Here is a 19391-nt window from a genome sequence, read left to right as displayed (position 1 = left end):
CTTGTAGGAAATAAAGCAGACAAACATGGAAAACAAAATAAAAGTTTATTAACAATTGCAAGCTGTGTGTTTAAAGAGTGGATGTAAATGGTAGAATCTTGAAAATAATTGAAAGGTAAAAATTTACATACTAGCAGTGACGATATACATTTTATTTCCAAGAAGGCGTTATTAGACTCATTTTAAAATTGATTAGTGATAAAGTGCAATGACCAGCTTGCTTTTCGCCTAACAATGTTGGACATTTTAGTGACATTTTCAGAAAGAGTTAAATAACACTGTTGTGCACATTTCATACGAAGCCTCAGTGTAGCTTAGCATAAAAATATTTAACTCTTAACAGCAATCACTAAGTCACTAAAGATCACGTGATATTTTACCGTGTGTGTATATATAAAATACTCGAGGTTAAACAAGATGACAAATGATTCTAAATGGCAGCCCAAGCTGGAGTATACTCGTAGTACACAAGCTTCAGCTGCTTCATATAAATATCTGATAGAAAAGTCCTTATTGTGTCATCGTTAGTGCAAACACTGGTTAGACTCTGAAGAAACTGGTCAGCTTCCCTTGTCCAGCTATGAGCTTCTTCTTACTCAAGGCCTTGCTGCCATTTTTGCCAGGCATTTTGACTGATGTGCGAGTTGGCTGTTTCTTCTCCGGAGGCTCATTTTCAGATCCACCGTGTTGGTCCAGCTGCTTTCTCTTGTTACCCCTGCTTTGCATCTGAAAGCCAGTTCCCTTTCCATTAACCAGGCTTGCACCTTGTTTTGGGGCATTTCCACTTCTTTGCTCGAGAGCAGCCCCCCGCTGTATCTCACCCCGTGCCTTATTTGTACATTCAGAGGACTTGGCTGCAAATGTAAAAGAAAAACAAAAATGAAATAAATAATTAAAAAGCAAAAGTAAGTGTGACAAGTTGGTAGGGGGGAAAGGGAAAAATGTTGTGACGAAATTGCTTACGTTAGCTGCTAGTTGAAGCAGGCTGTGTGTTTATTCTCTGAACCTGAATTTCAACATTTGTCATGTTAACCTGATGGAGCAGAGCCTGAATTCCCACGGAACAAAAAGCAGAAGGGGGAAATGGGCAAAAAGTCTGTACAAGACTGTGTGTGTGTGTGTTTTGTTTTTTTACGACAGATGTGGGGGTGAGGAGGTTTTATAGAATGGGAATTAATTTAACAGCAAGTTGTAAGTACCAGTCCCACAACTGGGACTGAGAAGGCTCCAAGGCCGGAGCTGAGAAGGTGAGCCTGGGCCTCGGTCCAGCTGTGTGCCGTCAGAGGAAACAGAAGTCTGTTCCAGCAGATAAAATGCAGCACGTCTTGTTCTGACATTTGACATGTTGCTGAGTACAAAAAAATAAAAGATGGTGGTGGGGTAGGGGGTGTAGCTTGTAAAGAAAAATAACATAAACTTTTACCTTTTGTTGAGTCTTCCACATCAGAGCTGCACCCATCATTCACAGATGTGGTGGTTTTAGCTTTGGGTGGGTGCACGCAAGTGGGAACCTGGCTAGTGCTCGGGAAGTCCAGCACACGGTTGAGAGGGAGCTCTTCGTCATTGTAAGTGCAGGCGAACTGGGATCGGATGACTCTCTCTCGGACCTGGAATAAATGCAAAACAACTGAAATCCAGCTGATATGGCGACTGGTGATCAGTATCAACAACTGAGGGCAGGTGGCCGAGATTTTTCTGGCTCTTTCTTTTGGCGTTTTGAAACAAAGACCCTTTTAAGTACTTTTCCACTCCTGCCCAGCGAGTTTCAGCAGCTGGATCTGCTAATTAGCACTGAAGTACACAAACTACTTTCTTTCCTTGCTCTGATATTGTAATCAAATGTATTATAGGCCAAACCTAAAAGGGAACATGCATATCTGCACTAAAATTCGTGGAAATCCAACCAACGGCAGTCAAGACATTTCACAGAAAGCACAACTTCTGTGGTGTTAAATCAGAAGAATTTTTGGCACATCTCAAAGAGGTTTTCTCTGGAGCTAAAGGAAAATTACCAGCGCTGCAATAAAGTTTTATTTTTTTAAACCACTTTTGTTGAGTGGGGTTTCATGTACTCAAGTGTAATAGACTTTTCTTTTTATCATCAAGAAAATGCGTCAATTTCTGTCAAATAAGGTACCACAAAACAGTCATGCTTACGTCTGAAGTAGCCCCGAAAAACGTGACTCAGAGCCAGAAAAAACACAATGTGTGAAAAGTATGGGGATCACTAAAGTCATTAGCATCAATTACCATTATTAGGTCATTGTAATCCATCCAATAGTTGCTCAGATCTTTCAATAACAAAAACAATAAAAGGGTATGGTTTTTAATTAGGGGATAAGATTCCTGGCTTTTAAAGCATGTTTTATGTTGGGGTTTTTTGAACAACTAAAAGTTTAATATGTTGCTGAAATCCCAGAAATGAGAAAGATGAGATTTTCTTTTCTAGCCAACTGATATACTGTGCATTGCTCCTATCAATTACCACATCCTTTAAAAAACAAAAAAACAAAACAAAAAACCCAACAGCCAAGTTTCTATAACAAAGTGAATGATATTGAAGCCTACAATCCCAGCCCAGGGGCACACACAGATCCACAGCTTTTCATCCACTGTTTGATGTACGCCTGCTTGGGATTATCACAATCCAGGGATTTCACCCTTCAGGCCAATGGGCCACAGTAAGGAGAAGAAATGTGAGAGAGCAAAGCTTGGTGGGTCCGCGGAGCACAAAGGGGATCAAAGCCTTTGTGCTTCTCAAAAGAACTTCTTTAAAGAGGACCTAAAACAACAGAAACCCCAGCACCGAGGCACACTTCAGTAACGGAGCTACTGGTTGCATGCTAATAAAACCTAAAGAAGATGGAAGGGGATGGAAGAGCTGCACGGCCAAACTATGACCCACAGAGAACAACTAATCCAATTACAACAGGTGGAAGCCTGACATGGCACCTTGTGGTCACATAGCCCTCATTCCTCCGAACACAACTGTCCTGAAATAACCTACGTCTGACCCGACACCTGACCGAGACATTCCTGATAGCATTTTAAAAAGCAGGTGCAAGCCATTTCTGCAGCTTTGTGTTCTGACATCTGCTTTTGTAGAAGTGAGAACAAAGCAGTAGCAGGTGCAGCGGAACCAGAGCTATATATAAAATAAAATGAATATATAGCTAAAGGTGAATGCACCTCATTTGAACATCGTTACTTGTGTCACAGAGGAAGCAGGAGTTTTTCTCGTGTTTTTCAATGTTTTGATCATCTGTGGTAATAGTGGAAGGAAGAAAGAGGAGGAAAAGAAAAGAAAAAGACCTGGAAACAACCCAAAAGCAGAAACTAAATCTGTCCATCTCTGTGTGTGCCGGTTGACGTCAGTGCATGATGAAACCGCTGGAGAAGTCTAGGATAAAGTCATTTAGCAGACAACAGGAAACAATAACCTTTCAAGTTTCCCTTGCTAGTCGAGTTACGCGACTGATATGGCATCTTCAAAGTGAAATTGATGCAGAAAGCTTCCGCTCACCGAGTTCAGGAAGCGGTGAGCTGCCCAGGGACCATTACAGCGCACTCAAACAGGAAGGCAGCCAGATTGTGGGGAGCTAAAATGACATCTGGTAGCACAATCAAATAAAGGAGCTATTTCACAAAATGTGTCTAGCATACATCTTCTAATAAGTGCTTCACACTTCATGTTTGCTTAAAGGATAATAGCTTGCAATCTAGAGCTGGGTGATGCAGCAGCACTACCCTAAAAATACCTCTTACCACCACAAGAAAAATAAAATGGCATTACCGGTATATTCTGAGAAATAAGTTGTCTTTTTTTTGTTGCTACAATTAATTTTCAGTTTCAGAAAATAGCATATCTTAGCAATTTGATCCAAGTATTACATTTCATTCAGTGTAACTCATAACAACAGTCACACTCTTTACCCTTAAAATATAAAGCAATATTTTAAGGGAAAGACAATAATACAAACAAAACAGAAAACCACCAACAATCTTGATTCCCTATGAGCAAGCACTTTGGCCACAGTGGGAAGGAAAAACTCCCTTTTGACAGGAAGAAACCTCAGGCAGAATCAGGCTCATGGAGGTGCAGCCCTAATTGAGACCAGAAAGAAGGACAAACAACACACTAGAATTTAAGATGTAAAGTGTCCTATCTCTAAGGGAGAGACCAGCTCATTTCTGCCGCTTGTATCCACAATCTCGTTCTTTCAGTCACTACCCACAGCTCGTGGCCATAGGTGAGGGTAGGGACGTAGATCGACCGGTAAATTGAGAGCTTTGCTTTTACACTCAGCTCTCTCTTCACCAAGACAGACTGGTGCAGCATCTGCATCTCTCATCACTGGCGAACAAGACCTCGAGATACTTGAACTCCTCTACTTGGGGCAGGAACTCATCCCTGACCCGGAGTGGGCAATCCACCCTTTTCCGGTTGAGAACCATGGCCTCAGATTTGGAGGTGCTGATCCTCATTCTCGCTGCTTCACACTCGGCTGCGAACCGTTCCAGTGCGAGCTGGAGGCCATCACCCGATGAAGCCAACAGAACCACATCATCCACGAAAAGCAGAGATGAGATTCTGAGGCCACCGAAGTGAAAGCCCTCCGCCACTTGGCTGCACCTAGAAATCCTGTCCATAAAAATTACGAACAGAATCTGTGACAAAGGGCAGCCCTGGCGGAGCCCATCACCCACCGGGAATGAGTCAGACTTATTGCCGGCAATAATAATAATAATAATAATAATAATAATAATAATAATGGATTGGATTTATATAGCGCTTTTCAAGGCACCCAAAGCGCTTTACAATGCTACTATTCATTCACTCTCACATTCACACACTGGTGGAGGCAGCTACAGTTGTAGCCACAGCTGCCCTGGGGCAGACTGACAGAAGTGAGGCTGCCATATCGCGCCATCGGCCCCTCTGGCCAACGCCAGTAGGCGGTAGGTAAAGTGTCTTGCCCAAGGACACAACAATCAGGACAGAGAGCCCGGGGATCGAACCGGCGTGTGAACCAAGCTCTTGCAACAGTTGTATAGTGATCGAATGGCCCGTAGCAATGGGCCAGACACCCCATACTCCCGGCGCACCTCCCACAGGACACCCCGAGGGACACGGTCGAATGCCTTCTCCAAGTCCACAAAACACATGTAGACTGGTTGGGCAAACTCCCATGCACCCTCAAGTATCCTTAAGAGGATAAAGAGCTGGTCCAGTGTTCCGCGAATCAGGACAAAAACCGCATTGTTCCTCCTGTATCCGAGGTTCGACTAGCGGACGAACTCTCCTTTCCAGCACCCTGGCATAGACGTTCCCAGGGAGGCTGAGGAGTGTGATCCCCCTGTAGTTGGAACACACCCTCTGGTCCCCCTTCTTAAAGATGGGGACCACCACCCCGGTCTGCCAGTCCACAGGTACTGCCCCTGATCTCCACGCAGCATTGTAGAGCCGTGTCAACCAGAACAGCCCTACAACGTCCAGAGCCTTCAGGAACTCTGGGCGGACCTCATCCACACCAGGGGCTCTGCCACCAAGGAGTTGTTTAACTGCCTTACTGACCTTGCCCCCGGAAATTGGCGGGTCATTCCCCTCATCCCCAGACTCTGCTTCCTCCTCGGAAGACGTGTCAGTGGGATTAAGGAAGTCCTCGAAGTATTCCTTCCACCACCTGACAATTTTCTCAGTCGAAGTCAGCAGCGCTCCGCCAGCACTATACACAGTGCAGGTAGAGCACCGCTTTCCCCTCCTGAGACGCCTGACGGTTTGCCAGAATCTCTTCGAGGCAGTCCGAAAGTCTTTTTCCATGGCCTCTCCGAACTCCTCCCACACCCGAGTTTTTGCTTCAGCCACTGTCCGAGCTGCATTCCGCTTGGCCTGTCGGTACCTGTCAGCTGCCTCCGAAGTCCCACAGGCTAACCAAGCCCGATAGGACTCCTTCTTGAGCCTGGTGGCTCCCTTCACCTCTGGTGTCCACCATTTGGTTCGGGGGTTACCACCATGACACACACCAACCACCTTGCGGCCGCAGCTCAATGCAGCAGCTTCGGCAATGGAGATGCTGAACATGGTCCATTCAGACTCAATGTCCCCACTCTGCCTCGGAATGCAATGAAGCTCTGCCGGAGGTGTGCGTTGAAGATCTCATGGACTGGGGCCTCTGCTAGACGTTCCCAGCACACCGTCACTACGCGTTTAGGTGCACCGGGTCTGTCCAGCGTCCTCCCCCACCACCTGATCCAACTTACAGGACTTAAAGGATCTGTAGTTAACAGCTAACGTACAACATCTTGCCATCCATGCTAGATACCAGAGCACACCTTCAGGAGTCTAGTGGAGTCCATACCTTGACAGTTCAGGGCCGTTTTGGCAGCAAAAAGGGGCCAACGCGATATTAGGCAGGAGGTCATAATGTAATGCTTGTGTGACTGAAGCGAGTGAACCAGAGAAACGTTTAACGTAAACACTCAAATTCGACTCTTATCGCCATAAAAGACTTCAGATGGGACATTCTGTGGGACAACTGCCCTTTGCCAAAGTCTCTAAACACTTTCCTTGTGAATTTATGGTCTCACTGACCCGTTTCAGTTTATACGGGATAAAAATTTTTGTAAATTTTAGTGATGCTAGGTAGGTGCCAGAAAAGAGGATTTTCCAAGAAAACAGGCACTGTTAACAGGTTACTGGTTTGAATGCCCCATACATAACTTTTTCAGCACGCTCGAACCAACACTAAGAGCTAAAACCCAGCTGTGCAAACGGGAAGAGTGGAAGTCAGTTAAGATGAGAGCTTCAGCTAAGCAAATAAATAATATAAAACCAGGAAGAAATTACAGGATATAAAGACATTATTTTCAATGTTTGGACATCTGATTCAGTTTGGAGAGGTTCATATTTAGGATTTGGGGCTCTTGGACAAAGGGGCCCACGTTACCTTGGGTTTGAGCAGGTCTAGTCGGCTCTGGACTCTGTTCTTTAGGGGTTCTGGAGAACATCCAGTAGACACTTCAGGGGATCTGAGGAGAGAGAGCCACAGCGAGAAGCAAAGAAAATTTTTCAATAAATTAAAAAAGCTACAAGCTTACATGGCCACAGTAACCGAGAAATCTGCCTGCTATTTCTTCAAACAACGTTCTCCCTTTAAAACTCTCACCATGTAAAGATGTTTTCACTAGCATTAGCCGTACAGTGTCACCCGCCCCTGTAGCCACAAACACAACCAGTGGCTGTATTATTTTTATTTCAGAGCAGATAAATTGTTCCACTGTGATGTGGGAGGATTTTCCTCCATACGGTTTCAGAGGAAAGTCGCACAGATCCATGTTGGCCTATTTTATATTTCAGGGGGATTCCCACTCTCACTGAACCCTGTGGTAGTGAAAAAAGTCTTTACTGGTTTCAGACTCAGATTCAGAGTTTACTGCAACAAACTAATCACAAATATAATTATTCTCTCCTTTGGCATTATTGTGTCACTGACAAAGAACTGAGGAAAAAGAACTCAAGTGATGGTATTGCTTTGGAAAGAAACTCACATATTTGGACTCTTGGGATCAATAACCCATACAAAATATTATAAGAAGACCAGCAACATCTTCCAAGAACTTGCCCATCATATTAAGGCAGACAGTAAACTACAAGTTCATTTAACTCGAATTAATCCGACGAGGCTGTGAACACGATGAAGTTCCAGTTTAACATAGAAAAATTAATAAATACAAAGTAGTGATTTTGCTCTATTACAGTGTTATATAATGTAAGCGCTCTTTACTGTGTTTGCACATGGCACTGAAGGAAATGGTAACAGTCACTTCATGAAATTTGGGTACTGCACCACTAGAAATCTAATATTTGGATAAGACAATCAAATATTAAAAATTAAAACTAGATAAATTGATATTGTATTTTTGTTTCACTTCTTTAAAAGCAATTTTTTGGTTGACCTTAAAACCCACTATTAGTCAAACTCCCCTAAATTTACTTTTATTTTACTATTATAACCTTTCTTCTAGAGGTCATCACATAATGCAGTAAGTCAGGCCTGCTTTAATTCTTAATTTTGCCAAATGTAGCCTTAATATTTATTTTAACCAACTGAAAATGCAGATATCAGATTTTGAGTGAACTGCAGAATTAACAGGAACCAACCTGAACAGCGTGAGGACGCAGGTCCCCTCTGCTCCACCGAGGACGGGCTGATCCTCGGACAGCAGGTCGGCTTTGCTTTGACACGGAGGAGTCAGGGCTTCTTCATCCAGCAGCGCCATCAGCACCTTCACAGTGTCACGACCTCCGTATGCTGTAGCGTGATTGACTGCATACACTTTTGGCTGGGGGTGAAGACCAACATAACTACAGTCACAGCTCTGCCAGATGGTGAACAGACAGTGAAACATGAAGTGGGTTCAATGTATGGACTTGTGGCGAGAAGGAAAAGCCCAGAGTGGAGCCAGCTGGCTGAAAGCAGAGGTTATACATTACCCTTGCAGGACTTATCCCTGTCCCGCTTCCATTAGCAGACTGCTTCTGGATCTGGTGTAGCTGGCAGATCCTCTCCTTTAGCTCCTGTGCAGTCTCCTCAGCAGCAGCGTACACGGCATCTCCGCTGCTGCGACCCTTCACCAACACCGCCCTGATGGCGGTCACCAGCCTGGCTCCACATACACTGGGAAGTCAACAAAGTGACAAGGGAACAAGAAATGAGCTACAGGAAGAGAAGAAACGCTGAATAACTTTGGAAAGGAGCAGATTCTTTCTTATGCGGGACACACAGTGGTTTTCATCTGGATGGAGTAAACAGTCTTCAAGAGTTCAGCCAACATTTGCCAGCATGAATAACGCTCTCGCAGAAAAGCCGGGGCTTTAGTCTGAATGTCTTTAAAAGATATACTGCTTCTTCACTTTCAATTAATTGGACACTGAATTTCAGGGCTCAGAGTAATTGTTTCAGCATTAACATCCAGTAGAGCTTTATTTCACTATAGCAGAGTTTTGCCAATGTTAACAGTTATAACAGTTACATGGTCACTGCACTCCGGTCTGATTTTCCTCTTTATGTCGCAGTTGGGAGGGGGGGTGTTGATCCGTGTTTGTCTCCACAGTATGTCCAAAAATCATAGCAACATATCACTTATGTAAGTTTCAAACAGTCAAGTGCACCAAAATGTTTTGGTGGCGAGGCGGTGGTCCAAACCTGACCCGGCTCTGATGCGAGGGAGCGAGCGCGCCTCAGTAACAGAATCATTTGGGAAAACAGATGTTCGCTGAACAAGGGGCCCTGAACTCGCCACAGAAGGTGTTTGTATGAGGAAATACGGTACTCCACTGAGAGCGTAAAGGCACTGCCTGCTGAAAGACACGTTGGCCATGCTCATCAGCATCTCATCAGACGGGAGTTCTCAACGACCCGCGTGAACTGAGAACCCTCAGAAGAGCAGCGAGAGTTGAACACGGCACTGCACAAACATCATGTGTTGTTATGGCTCGAGCGAATCCGCCGTTGCTACTGGGACTGCTTACAAAAGGCTCCTTCTGCAGCTTCAGCTCAAAGCTCACATGATTGAACTGCTAAATTATTTGTGATAGCCACTTCTGTTGTGGTGCCAGATGCTTTGACATCTAAAATAATCTGTAACAGTATAGAGAGTGATCTGTGGAGCTCTAGGTTTGATGATAGTTCATCAAAGTGAGCGAAGCAAACACACGGGGAACAAGTTATTTAACAAAGATGGGCTTTGATGTAGCAAAGATGAACATGCTTTAGCAATCCAAATGTTATCATGCTTAGATGGGAGTCATTACAGGGATTTGGGAGGAAATAATAAGAAGCAGTGGGGGGACAGGTGGATTTTATGATCACAGGTGTGATTTCAGCACAGTCTGATCCGCCCTGCTACAAATATTCCCACCAGTCGTAGCAGCGCACTGCCAAATCCTTGAATTCACAAGAACTGAGTCAGCTCCTCCAGAAAGGAAGCGGGATTTAACCTGAACTGAAGTGGAGAAATTCAAAGAAAAATCCAATCCAATTATAAATCACAAGTTTCACTGTGCTTGACTTCAGCTGCCGCCAGGTGCTCAGCTTTTCTTGGAATCTCTGCATTCTCCTCATCAGCTTAGGATGACTCTGGATATGAAATACATGTGTGTGTACTATAAAAGCACAAGCTATTAAATACTGTAGAACAATTTGAAATTATTAGGTATTTATCTGAAACTGAAAACCTTTTCGGGGTTCCCTCAGGTCAATAAAAGTAAAGAAATCTGTTACTTATATTGCATGATTCAAACATTTTTAGTCATGGTTAAACATTAACACAGTAACACGCAACAGTATGTGTGTTACAGTAAACTAGGAAAAAATGACAGATTCTTTTACATGATTTTTAAGGTGTTCTAGAAATGATTACCTGAAAAAATAATTAAAGACAGCTTTTTGACAAAAAAAACAACAACAACAACAAAAAAAAAAAAAAACCCCATTTACTTCAATGCCCACTTTGTACAAAAGATTTAGATTTCAAAAACATTTGTTGTTAATATGTTGATTAAGAAGACTATTAATTAACTGCTACTTACATAAAAATATACTATATATGTGTGAATGACATGAAGTGATATAGCTAGCCTCACAATGTAATTAACATTAAACTAAGCAGATGCTTATGCTAAGCTTACAAGCTGTAAACATAAAGTAGGAAACATAATTCATCTTGTGTGAGATGATAGCCAATGTGTGATAATTTATAGGTTAAGAGGCACTAAAAACTATGTTATTCAGACTCCAGCGTTTTGATAAAGCTAGAGTAGCGTGTTCTGTTGGTATTTAGATATTATGTGAAACTAAGTGAAGCTGCTAGCTCAAGTTAAAAAAAAATTGAAAAAAAGTTATATGGTTGAGAAAAAAAAAAGCGAACAATTTTGTTTTTTCTGTTGTTGAAAATCTAAGTGATGCCTGATGTATTTATAACTTCTATTGCAATTTGACTTCAATTCTTTAGAAAACAAAGAATTTCCAGTTCAGGTGATAGAGTGCATCTCAACTTCCTGACATTTACATTTAGTTCTGTCTCTACGGTGGAGGCGTATGTCAAACTAAGCAGCAAGACAGGGAGCAAGTGGAAGCCTGGATCAAACAGTTCTGTGTACCTTGGGTCGGGGATCTCCCCCAGTATTTCTTCCAGGTTGTCTACAAACTGGACAAAGTCAGACAGGCCTTTGACATGCTTTCTCAGTGGGTCAGATTCAGCTGGAGCATAGCCCTTCCCTCCAAGCTGGAGAGCCCTAACAAAAGACGTCACGGCCTGCAAAAAAAAAAAAAGCAAAAGCATGAGAACGACCCAGATGTTGCACCAGAGAGGATTACTCTCATTTACTTGAGCACATAATGACTGGGGGTGTTCTTACCAAGAACAGAGAAGTGTTGCTGTTGTGCGCAGCATGCTTGATGTCAGTAAACGCCTGTCGTCCAAGAGTGCGACTGGGAACGTCGAGGATTAGCGCCATGGCAATGTCGTTCTTGGTGTTTACCAGCAAATTCAGATAGGAGCAGAAAACGCGTCTCACAGCCATTTTCACCTACAGACAAATAGAAAACACACAAGACCAAAGATTTTTACATTTTAATAAACTGTCAACGGTTCCCCAAGATTATAAGGGAAACTAACAGAAAGTCTATTAAATCTTAAACTGGGTAACGTGTTTGAGATGCATTTTTGGTTGCATCCTCTCATTGGTATTATGGCATTCAAAGGCTAATGAACAGTTAATGAACAGTGCAGCACGGTGGCACGGTGGTTAGCACTGTTGCCGCACAGCAAGAAGGTCCTGAGTTCAATTCCACCATCAGGCCAGGGTCTTTCTGTGTGGAGTTTGCATGTTCTCCCCGTGTTTGTGTGGGTTCTCTCCGGGTACTACGGCTTCCTCCCACCGTCCAAAGACATGCAGCTTGTGGGGATAGGTTAATTGATTAATCCAAATTGTCACTAGGTGTGAATGTGCGAGTGAATGTGAGTGTGAATGGTTGTCTGTCCCTATGTGTTAGCCCTGCGACAGACTGGCGACCTGTCCAGGGTGTACCCCGCCTTTCGCCCTATGACAGCTGGGATAGGCTCCAGCGACCCTGAAAAGGATAAGCGGAAGCGAATGGATGGATGAACAGTTAACGTCATGGCATTAATGCAAGTGCTTAACCAGCACTTTGGAAATTTTGGGTTTTGTTTACTTTCATTTTTCAGATGAAAAACTCATGATGTAACTACACATTGTGTCAACCCTCCTCAAACAACTGTGATTAGCCAACTCAGTACCATTGTTTCCTCAAGTACATTTCCTGCAACTTCTACTTCAAATAGATTGGAAGGGTTTGGGTCAATTTGAAGAGAGAAAAATCAGCGCATTCTAGTGATTTGGTAGCAGAATTGAAAAGCAACAGAGGTACAGTAGGAACAAATATGAATACTGTTTCATATTATATTCATACTTTTCTCAATTGGTCAGAAGGGAGGTGTCCTTCTTGGCCACTGTATTTAAATATGGTGGTGGAAGACAGTGGCTGCACACCCGCTCCTATGCATTTATAATAGATTATAAGTGTAGTTTGTTGGAAGACATAACTACACAATGTATATTTATCCTTTCCTTTGAATTAAATAACCTCAAAAGGTTACTGACTGCTGGTGCCAAGGAGACTGGAAACAAGCCCGATCAATAAACCAGGCACCTAATAGATACAGTTAAACCTTCAGCTCCCTTGTTTCCCCAATTAGTGACCATACCAGATAGAGCCACATAGAGTTGTGTCTCCTCATTGTTTCAAACTGGGGATGTTCTAGGTGTAAGGTGACTGTGTTAATCACCACATCATAGATGGCAGCTAGGTATCATGTTTATAAATCTCTCCCCTGTCTTGACCTTACAATAGTTTAAGAAGAAAGGCTACAATTAACATTAAAAACTAAAGCTGAAAAAAACAAAACAAACAAACAAAAAAAAAAAAAACCTACCTGGAGGAAATATTTTAAACGCAAAATGAAATAAAACAAAAACTTATATTAGTACCTCAGTTTTTTTATTTTTATTGTTTTAAGACCAAACAAACCATCCATCAGTTATATTGTAAGGTGATAGACAGAAAATCCCAACAACCAGATGGTCTCCTATGAACATGATTTTGGCAACAACGAGGAGAAAGAACTCTCTTTCAACAGGAATAGACCACCTCCCATGACTAGTTTAGGGGTAAGGGTCTAGAGATATCACTGAAACAAAAATGTACGGATTTGATGGAGAGTTATCTGCTGTATTAGTTTGCCATTCTGCAGCCAAACAAAGCAGAGACTCCAGGAAGTTACTGGAACCAGACAAGACAGCGGCAAATTATTTTTATTTCCCTATTTATATTAAAACAGCAGATAATCTCTCCGTGTCTGTTTTTACTTCTGCTAAGCAAACCAGCAACAACATTTACTTCAGTAAAAACCTTCGGTCTGAAATGCCCAAACTGGAAAGTAGCTTTAGTTCCCGAGTAAAACGGCTACAAACAGCAGCTGGCATCGCTCCAGTAAAAAATTACATCAGCACAGCAAGCCTCCTCTCTAAAACCCCATAAATTTGCAAGAGGCAGAAGAGACCAGCAAAGAGACTGTGTTACAGAAGCTCCTGTGTCGTGTTTTAAACATCTGCCTGGTAATTGAATTCACATTGCACCCTTAAATCTGAGTGATGTGATATAGAGCTCCTGTCAATAAGAGCAGGATGGATTCCAGACAGAAATTACACTGAAGGCTGGGAAAGCAAAAGCATGGATTACTGCCTGCAGGAGAGAAGCATTTCATATTACTAAAACACAATATTCAAAGGCAGAAGGCAAAGTGGAAATAAAGGATTTCTTGTGGGAGTTTATGAAACAAGTTGCACCTTTCACTGAAGCAGAAAAAACACAGTTGGGCCTACCTGTGAGCTGCAGGACCTGCCTTTACCAGATGGGGTTGACGGGACTGAGGAAACTGGCAACTCTGGGACTTCCACGTTGCCCGATAGGAACTCAAACAGCTGGATCTTGGCAAAAGAATTTACAAAAGCAGAGAGAGAGAGGGGATAAACCGATTGGCCTTATCTCCAACTGTGTAGCCAGTGTGATCATCCACAATCAACATCATCAGCCTGATTTCAACCAGCTCACCAGGCTCACAGGCTCCTCTGGATCAGAGTCCACCAGCCTCAGCTGTTTGTACATGAAGAGGAGATCAATCAGGTCGATGGTGTTGGAGCGTTTCAGGAACGACTCGTATGCCTCCACAATGAGATCATAGTTCTCCAGGCGTGCAGGGCTGGGGGGCAGCAGGTGAAGTTTGTCTAACAATAAGTGTTTCCAGGCCATCAGGACATCACTCAGAGCCACTTTGAACTCTCCGCCATGCTGTCACAGGAAGAGAGAAAGCAGCATGTGCAATTACAAACAGCCTGGAAACAATCAGTTCAAAAGCAAAGAGACCTTCTGCAGCCGTCCAAAAATAAGCCATGAGTGGTCTCACCCGGAAACCTGCAGTAATGTCATCAGTTATAGACGTGATGACAGTCGGCCTGATGGTTCAATTGAACTATGCCGTGATGATGATGTGAAATGGGCTCACACAGCCTCGCTTTTACGACACCGGATAACAGACACACTGTATATTTTTCCTCCTTAATTCCATTTATTTTCCATTTTGCGAAAGAGGAAATTCATCAGTTGCTCGAAACTGCCGTTAGCCTCACCTTCAAAATTCAACTTTATCCTAAATGAGTCCAGAAACATTAACATTTAAAAAAAAAAAATGAGTATCCTCAGAGCGACTGAGAGTGAAGCGTGAAAGGCTGGGTTTACAACATGGTTGCTGTCACAGTACGTTTCAGTTCAGTTTTAATTTTCCAGCACCAACTCACAATAAATCAACTCAAAGCTCTTTATATTGGCAAGTGTCAGAAACGTCCAAAAAGACGAGATTGCCCGTAAGCAAGCAAGCATTTGTGACAGTGGGAAGGAAGAACTCCCTTTTAACAGGAAGAAAACTCCAGCTGAGCCAGGCTAACACAGGGGCAGCCATCTGCCATGAATTGGGGAGGCAGAAAAAAAAGAAAAAGAGAAGACAAAAGTTAATGCCATGCAGCAGAGTGCATCATGGGAAGTCCCACACAAGCCTGAGCCTACACCAGCTCAACTAACAACTGATTCAGGTTCACCTGATGCAGCCATAACCATGCTTTACCAAATCATTATCAAAAGTAAGAGTTTGAAGCCTATTCTTAAAACAGAGCCCGTCTCCTGAACCCAAACTGAGAACTGGTTCCATAGTGGAGGGGCCTGAAAGCTGAAGGCTCTGCATGAGATTGAAGGAATACAACACTCCAGTCTGGAAGTACTAAATAAATGAACTGTGTCTGTGAAGGTTCTCAGTCATCCAGGTCATCGTAGTCAAAGGAGCTTGCAAAGAAAAGCGTCTGGACTTCTTTAAGTTGCTTGAAGACGTTTCACCTCTCATCCGAGAAGCTTCTTCAGTTCTAAGGTCAAATGGTGGGGAGTCCCAGATTTAAACCTAGTGGGAGTGTCCCCCCACAGAGGGACAAAAGGACCCCCTGACTCACATCCTGGGCCATCTGACCTCAGGAATTCGTATGATAAGGTGGGGCCAGGTTTCACAATGAGCTCACCTGAAACCCTGGCTGATTGGGACCCACACCCAATTTCACACCTTGGCTCATCAGGGGGTCCTTTTGTCCCTCTGTGGGGGGACACTCCCACTAGGTTTAAATCTGGGACTCTGCACCATTTGACCTTAGAACTGAAGAAGCTTCTCGGATGAGAGGTGAAATGTCTTCAAGCAACTTAAAGAAGTCCAGATGCTTTTCTTTGCAAGCTCCTTTGACAATAAATGAACTAATTTTTCAGCGTCAGTCTGAGACAGGATGTTTCTATTTTTAACAAATATTGTGCAGATTAAAGAAAACAGTCCTACATATTTGTTTAATATGTGCAGCGACGGATATATCCTGTTATAAAATGGCTCTAAGATTTCTCAGAGTGTTACTGGATAGCCTGACCCTTTTGTTAAATAAAGGGCCTAAAATGCAAGTTATTGGTTTACCATTAGACAAAGTTTGATAACTTCAGAAAACCTTGGGCTATCAGAATTGCTGCATTTCAGCTACTTTAACTTTACTTTTAGATGGATTTGTTTTTAAATCTGTATATATATATATATATATATATATATAGGCATTTTTAAGCATAAAGGGACCAAACTACAGAGGAATAAAGCTGATCAGCCACAGCATGAAATTATGGGAAAGTGTAGTGGAAGCTCGATTAAGAATGGAGGTGATGATTTGCGAGTGGCAGTAGGGTCTCGTGCCAGGAAAGAGCACTTTGAAAGTCAGACGTAGACCCATTGAGACTTTGTGGATTTAGTCAAAGCATGTGGCGAGGGAGGAGGTGAGTTACTGCATGAGGAACTAAGTAGCAGCAAATGGCACACATGAGGGCAATGAGGTGGGATAGGTGGTTTCAAGGTAGAGGTGAGACTGCATCAAGGGTCATCTGTGTGACCTGTCCTTTATAGATATGAATCAGATCAGTAAAAGTATTTTAAAGTGTATGAATAAATGAATCAAGTCCAGAACCGTATTACTTAAAACTGAGTAACTTTGAGGTGGTGTTGCAGCATTTTAATAAACCTATTTTAAACTGCATTTTACATCCAATCTTTTTTTGTAGTTTCTGTGTATTCCTTGTGGTCTAACAACAAAGCTGTGGAAGAAATCAAGATACATGTTGTGTATTATTTGTGCAAAAATGATGCAATCATGAAAAAAGCCCATCAGCTACGCAGTCTGAAAACCTTTCGACTGGTACTTTGGGTCAAAGCGTGACTTTTGTGGCTTGTGAAAATAAGGAGCAGGCTGATAGGAGATCTCACCTAGAGAAGAGGCGTTCAAATCAGTAAGACTGAGAGTAAGTGCATGCAGGTGAAAGAAAAAGGAGCACAGCAGAGAACGAGTTGGTGAAGATGAATTTGAATATTTGTGGTCAACTGTTCAAAGCAGCAGCAGGGTGGAGGAGATGGATGAGAATATAAGGAGAAGGGTTAGAAGATGTCATGTGGCTTAGACAGTCACTCAGCTGGATGCAGCTGAGTTAAAGATGCTACGATTGTGATTGAGTGGGACTGTTAGGGAAGAGTGCAGAAAGGTGGGTTATTTAAGATCTCCATGTTTTCAATCATTATCCAACACCAGCCTCTTATGTTGCTCACAAAAATACACAAATTAATAAATAATAAGCACATAAAAATAAAGCTACTATTTGTGGTAGAGTGTAGAGGATGAATTCAGAAGTATGACAGCCTGAGGAGATAAACTGCTCTGACGCCTGGAAGTTCGGCAGCTGATACTCCTGTATCACTCGCCAGATGGCAGCCTGGCTTACAGGCTGTGCCTGGTGTTGTCTTTTCATATCCTTTGAGCTCTGCGCAAATTAGAGGATGCTGCTAAAGATGGAGCTGGCAGGCAGGGGGGAAACTGGAATGCCACAGATGAGGTTGATGGAGGTGGTGAGAGAGGACAGATACAAATAATCTGTGGTATTTTCAGGGTGTTAGGGTTACCTTTTTATTCACTTCTGCCATGGCCACCTGCAGCACCATAAGCATGCCATCAGCTCCATGAATGGTGGTCCTCTCAGACTGTAAGACCCGGTGACGCTCCCTCCTGAAGGTTTTCACCATCAGCTTGAGTTGGTCTCCTATACCCTCCATTATTCCCTTAAACAAAAGCAACAAAAAAATTCTATCGCACATTTAAATGCAACAAAGTTGACCAACGTGCTTCACAATTAAATAAGAACAAGAGAAAACATTAATAAATTTTATATTTATATATATCTATCATATATCTATATCTATCATATCTATATCTATCATATCTATCTATCTATCTATCTATCGAGAGAGAGAGAGAGATAAGATGAGGCAATGACAATGTATTAACATAAAAACAAAACATAAAACAAGCCTGATGTTAAACTGAACTTGATTTAAAAGCCAACATAAAAGATGTGTTTTAAGTGTGATTTGAAGGACTGTGTAGATTCTGAAGTACGAATATCATATGGCAAGTGATGTGAAGTGATGTGTACCTACATTCTAACACCTGTTGGACTAAAATGCTGCTGCAATGGAGAGATGAGTGTTGACGACCCAAATAGAGAAAACTGCGGTAGTCCAGTTTAGAGGTGATGAAGGCATGAATAAATTTTTCTAGGTCTTTAGGAGGAAGATGATGCTTCGCAATTTCACGTAACTGATTAAAAACCGATTTCACAACTGTGGACACTTGCTTCTCTAATTTAAAAGAGCCATCTAAAAACATGCCGAGATTTCTTACAGTGTGGAAATGATGACAAGCAAGAGGACCAAGGGCATCAGTTATCCAAAAGGGCCATGACTTCCAAAAACAATAACTTCAGTCCTATTTCCATTTAGGGCGAGAAAATTGTGTTTTAACCACTCTTTAACATCATGTAGGCAGTTAAGCAGAAGGTGAAGGGGGACAGAGACATACAATTTCAAGGGGAAGTAAATTTGGATGTCATCAGTATAACAGTGAAAGGGAATGTGTATTTCCTGAAAATGGATCCCAAAGGTATCATGTATAAAAAAAAAGCAGAGAGTTGGATCCAAAACAGACACAAAACAGACCCTGGTGGCACACCACAACAAATAGGGGGAGTATTTCCCAATAGCAACAGAAAAAGACCTCTCTTTAAAGATAAAACTGTGCCTTTAAGACCAACGACATGGTCAAGTCGGATAAAAATAATGTTATGAATAACTGTGTCAAAGGCGGCAGTCAAATGTAAAGTGACTAAAGCAACAGAACAACCTTAGTCGACAGAGCTTCCTTGAAAAGGCGAGAAGGAAGAATATCTTGAGGGGAATTCGAAGGCCTTAAGTTACTGATTGCTTCCTTCAAGAAAGGAAAAAGTCACTGGCAAAAAAAAAAAAAGAAACCCTCAAAACCAATTTATACATATAGTTCTTTAAATACAGAAAGACATACCTGAAATTAATTTAAAGACTTAATTTTCATACAGGGTCTCAGTGGCATGTAACACCTTCGATAACTTGTAAGTATTTCACAGCAAAAATGTGTCCACATTTTACATCTACAACTACATACATATATACAACACAGCGTTTATTCACTTTACATTAAAAAAGACTGATTAAACAACGCAAACCTCTTAAATTGCTGCAGTCTTCCAAGAGCACACAGCCACGACACAAAGCAGCTGTTTTGAAATTTTAAATTGCCGATGACGTTGTTCCTTTTTGTCCAATCA

General features: G+C 42.4%; 1 protein-coding gene across 1 annotated transcript; it reads right to left on the bottom strand.

The window, feature by feature from the left end:
- Positions 1-26: 26 nt before the first annotated feature.
- Positions 27-19369, bottom strand: parpbp (PARP1 binding protein). The gene is made up of 11 exons (XM_082510457.1): positions 19290-19369; positions 17656-17811; positions 14196-14432; positions 13967-14071; positions 11420-11590; positions 11162-11316; positions 8495-8678; positions 8162-8343; positions 6948-7029; positions 1424-1607; positions 27-854 (listed from the first exon to the last, which is right to left on the bottom strand). The coding sequence occupies exons 2-11, from the start codon at positions 17803-17805 to the stop codon at positions 541-543; spliced, it is 1764 nt and encodes a 587-aa protein (XP_082366583.1). The 5' UTR covers positions 17806-17811; positions 19290-19369; the 3' UTR covers positions 27-540.
- Positions 19370-19391: the final 22 nt, after the last annotated feature.

Source organism: Aulonocara stuartgranti (assembly GCF_965226115.1).
Source record: "Aulonocara stuartgranti genome assembly, chromosome: 17".
Classification (NCBI taxonomy): Eukaryota; Metazoa; Chordata; class Actinopteri; order Cichliformes; family Cichlidae; genus Aulonocara; species Aulonocara stuartgranti.
Note: the sequence above shows the minus strand (reverse complement) of the source record. Positions and strands in the feature narration are given on the sequence as shown.